The 5,054-nt window shown below is 39.9% G+C and overlaps 1 protein-coding gene across 1 annotated transcript in view; it reads left to right on the top strand.

Annotated features, from left to right (window-relative positions):
* The first annotated feature begins 247 nt into the window (after window positions 1-247).
* LOC122803940 (uncharacterized protein K02A2.6-like) overlaps window positions 248-5,054 on the top strand; it is a 140,632-nt gene continuing 135,825 nt past the window's right edge. The window contains 1 exon segment of the mRNA XM_044073616.1: window positions 248-352. Within this exon segment, the coding sequence (XP_043929551.1) occupies window positions 248-352 (105 nt within the window).

Here is a 5,054-nt window from a genome sequence, read left to right as displayed (position 1 = left end):
AATGGCTGTAGGCTCAGAGGAGGTAGCCAGTGGTGTAGCCGCAAGAGAGTGGTTACTTTCTATCGGAAGGCTGCTAGCCTCACAGGAGGCAGACTGTAATGCAGAGCCATTGTGTTGTCCTGAAGGCAGACTTTTTCCTGAATCACCCCTCTCCAATGATCCACAGAAAAGTTTCATAATGGAATCCTGTCTCTTTGCATTGCCATTTCTCTGCTGCGGAAGCTTCTTTTTGCTGCTCCTGACAAATATGTACACTTCATCGCTAACTGGAAAGGGAAGTAAAGCAAAATTGCTACACATGCAGACATTAGGTCCTTTTGTCATACTGTTAGTAAAAAGCACTACACTTCAGGTACATGTTATGCAACTTTCTTTGACCTACCTGGACTGCATAATGGCAAACATTAGCATTTCGAACACATTCTAAGGATGGTATTACACTATAGGCAGAACTGAAGAGAAATGAGGACCATTAAGCAAAAAAACTGCAGTGCAGCCATATAAACCAGAAAAATGGATTAGGTTCTAAAGTCACGTTACTATGACTGCAGGCACAAAAGAATGAGCAACCTAATACTGAACACTGTTCATAAGCAAGCTATACAGTATGCAGTATCATACTGTATGCTGAAGAACTGCTGAGTAACAGTAACCAGTAGTGAAAAACTAACAAAGGCAATAGGCACAACTGAAGTGCATTACAAAATACATATTGCATACTGACTTGCATTGACGTCGGTCACTAGGGTCTATATTACAAGACCGAAGACGCATTCTTTCGAAAGCGTCTTGGTCGAACATAAAAGACTGAAAACGCAAAATGCCGAAGCGGCTGTTAAGCGAATTCTTTCCCTGGGAAAGAATTTGCTTGGCCACTTCGGTACTTTGCTGTTTTCATCACTGTAGTGCGGTCTCGGAGTTGGTATATTTAAGTAGGGGGGTGTGGGGGGCGAAGCACCCCATTTAATGTAATGTTTGAAACTGTTTTTTATTTTTTATTTTTTTGTTGTTGGAACAGCGATTTTTTTCCCTTGGAAAAAAATCACTATTCTGACACTTCGACATTGTAAGCTTTCGCTTACATAGGGTCGATTAATCACCGTTCACTTTTTTAAGCGTTTGGTGATCTAATATAGACCCCGGTCACTATTGCACTGCAGGTAGAAAGACTGAAGAATGACTAACCAGTAGGCACAAAAAAGTAATGAGAAAGTACAGTTTTATGTTAAATACCTAACACTAGAAGTGAACTTCACCTTTTTCTATACTATTCTTCCCCTTTCATCCCCCCAAGCATGTGAAGAGGGCCCAAACAACGTATAATATTGCTATTACAAGCTCTCTGGAACAGACTAAAGTCTGAAAGGACAGATGACTAGGAGAGGCACAAGTCTGAAGGGAACACACCAAACTATGAGGCAAGAGAAATGTTACAGTGCAAAAAAGATTACACCTGTCCACTACCTTTCAATCTATTGGCACACTTGAACAAACCAAAATCATTGTTTGAACAAAGGAGTAAAATCATGGATTTGCTAGAAAATCTCATTTGTGAGGGATGTAGAAGTGGCACACACATTGGGAGACATTCCCACAACCCCACCTAGCATAGGACCTGTGGACAAAAGCATAAAGCCAGAGAATGTACCATGCCTTATGTGGAGGATATGAAACATGAAGTCCATTTTTGCTAGTAGCGTCAGCCCTCTGCATTGTGCTATGGAATCATTTTGTGAGAGAAAAAACATCTGGACATTGTGCACATTCTCGCAGGCTCCATCAACCTCCTAACCTCTCAACATAATTCAGACAACCAAAAATAACTGCAGAACAAGGCGTAACATCAGGGATAGGTTAAAACAGTACTATAAACCTAGATTGCAGAAGAGTGTTTGCATTAGCATGCATTAAGATATCAGTACATTCTGCCGAATTCTCATCCCCCCCAAGTCTCGGCACAATAATTCTGGATGAAGTGAAAAAAAAAACAAAGGCATAGCATTAACAATGTGCTTATACAGTGCGTGGCCCCACATTAAAAAATATTCCAGGCAAACACTGAACACTGCAATATTCTCACAGCTGCTAACTACCCTCCCAACATTAGGCATTTTAAAAAAATGTACAGGCCCCATCAACCTTCAAATAGCATAATTCAAGCATCCAAAATTAACTGCAGAACAAGCTGTAACATCAGGGATATTTAAACAGTACTAAACCTAGACAGCAGAACAGTGTTTGCATTAGCATGTATTAAGATATCAGTACATTCTGCGGAATTCTTACACCCCAAAGTCTCTGCACAATTCTGGATGAAGTGAAAACAAAAAGGCATAGCATTAACAATGTGCTTATACAGTCCATGACCCCCCATTAAAAAAACTCCAGGCTCCAGGCAAACAATGAACACTGCAACATTCTCACAGGCCCTAACCACACTCCCAAACTTTCAAAACAATAACTACAGACAATGGAAAAAATTGAAGTCATTGCAACAAGGCGTAACATCAAGGATATAAACCTAGATAGCAGAACAGTGTTTGCATTAGCATGTATTAAGATATCAGTACATTCTGCTGAATCCCCCCCCCCCCAGTCTCTGCACAATAATTCTGAATGAAGTGAAAAAAGGCGTAGCATTAACAATGTGCTTATACAGTGCGTAGCCCCACTTAAAAAAAACTCCAGGCAAACAATGGACACTGCAACATTCTCACAGGCCCTAACCACAATACAAACCTTTCAACACAATAACTACGGACAATGAAAAAAGTTAAGTCATTGCATCAGTAGTACATTGTTGGTAAACACAATAGTAGCGTAACACGGTTTGCATTAGTATACATTCAAACATCTACACCTTCTGCAACATTCTCACAGCTGCTACCCTCCCGACATTAGGCATGGTAAACAATGTACAAGTCCTCTCAACCTCCAAAGAGCATAATTCAAACAGCCAATAATAACTGCGTAACATCAGGGATAGTTAAACAGTACTATAAACCTAGACAGCCGAACAGTGTTTACATTAGCATGTATTAAGATATCAGGCCCCATCAACCTCCAAATAGCATCATTCAAACAGCCAAAAATAACTGCAGAACAAGCTGTAACACCAGGGATATTTAAACAGTACTATAAACCTAGACAGCAGAACAGCGTTTGCATTAGCATGTATTAAGATATCAGTACATTCTGTGGAATTTTCACCTCCACCCCAAAGTCTCAGCACAATAATTCTGGATGAAGTGAAAAAAACAGAGGTGCAGTATTAACAATGTGCTTATATAGTACGTGACTCCAGTACCATGACTATTTAATGACCCCGGGCAAACATTGAACACGGCAACATTCTCAAGGGCCCTTACCACACTCCCAAACTTTCAACACATTAACTACAGACAACAAAAAAATTGCTCTCATTGCATCAGTGTGTTAAACATTGTGGTTATACACAATAGTAGCATAACAGGGTTTGCATTAGTATACATTCAAAACATCTATACCTTCAGCAACATTCTCACAGCCGCTAACTACCCTCCCAACATTAGACATTTAAACAAAGTACAGGCCCCATCAACCTCCTAACCTCTCAGCATAATTCAAACAGCCAAAAAACTGCAGAACAAGGCAAAACATCAGGGATAGGTTAAAACATTACTATAAACCTAGATAGCAGAAGAGTGTTTGAGAAACTTGTAAAAAACTCAAAACCTACTGCAAATTCAGCTGATAATCTACCAGCAGAATTTAAAAAAATAGCAGCCAAAGCCAGTTCTTATCCTGAAAACTTAATAAATCCATTGCTGAGCAATATGTCCCAACCATCTGGAAAATATCACACATTATACCCTTGCACAAAGGTGGAAACTTAACAGAACTTACAAATTATAGGCCCAGAGCAATTCTGTCCCCATTAGCTAAACTTCTAGAGGGATACATTCATTCTCAACTTCTGCAGTATGTCACAACCAATAATTTACTTGCCAAATCCCAACATGGCTTCAGGTCTCATGCTGCAACTGGCCTCTTCAGTTATACCAACACCATCAATTTAGAAATTAAGGTAAAATATGATCATCTGTCTTTCTCGAGTTGTTAAAAGTCTTTGACATAGTCTCTCAACAAATTACTAACTACTCTCGCCAACCTTAATCTCATCCCCCTAGCCCTCCACTGGCTCCAAAGCTACCTAACAAGTCATAAACAGCCATAAAATGTCTACAGGATCTACCCCCCTCTACTCCCAGTCGCATTAGGAGTCTCACAAAGCTCCATCCTTGGTCCACTTCAGTTTAGTGGATTTATTATCAACCTCAATACTGCCACATCCCTAGCACCCACAATCCAATATGCTGATGCCGATACACTTGTGTCACATCTACCATGCAACAGGTAATGTCCCAATCCAGGCTGAAATAAGCTAATCTTCACCACTTACCCCACATGCCCAAGACTGTTGACTTAGACAGCACCTCACAAGACAGCCCACCTATCCCTGCTCTAGCCAACTGCAATATCCTTCTCTGTCCCATTATTTATCTCCTCTCCTTTCCGTCACCCCTATCCCATTCTCTCTACCTATAAATATATAATATTCTCTCGACCTATAAAAATAATGAGCCAACGATACCACTTACCTCCAATAGGTAATTCATACACTCTCCTAACCAATGGACAACCAAAAATTAAATGTATATTACAGCTCACATTCCCTTATATTGTCTCTCATACAAACAGATAAACCAAACTTATTTTACATATTGCTAGCACTTACGTACTAAGATAAGCTTTTTTCCTTGGGCCTCCACTGAAAATGGGTCATCTAGTAAACAAATGTAAAATTAGTAAAGTAAAACTGGTACAACCAAAGCCCCTCACCAACAAATCCTCTTAGCACAACACGTTGCTACACAAAAGTAAAATAAAACTGGTACAAATACAGCCCCTTACTCAAATCCTCTTAGTACAAGAATTCTACACAAAAACAAAATAAAACTGGTACAACCACAGTCCTCACCTCCCCAATCCTCATAGCACAAGAACGCCACACA

Source organism: Protopterus annectens, chromosome 6.part0 (assembly GCF_019279795.1).
Source record: "Protopterus annectens isolate FY-2018-M chromosome 6.part0, PAN1.0, whole genome shotgun sequence".
NCBI classification, from domain to species: Eukaryota; Metazoa; Chordata; order Ceratodontiformes; family Protopteridae; genus Protopterus; species Protopterus annectens.
Note: the sequence above shows the minus strand (reverse complement) of the source record. Positions and strands in the feature narration are given on the sequence as shown.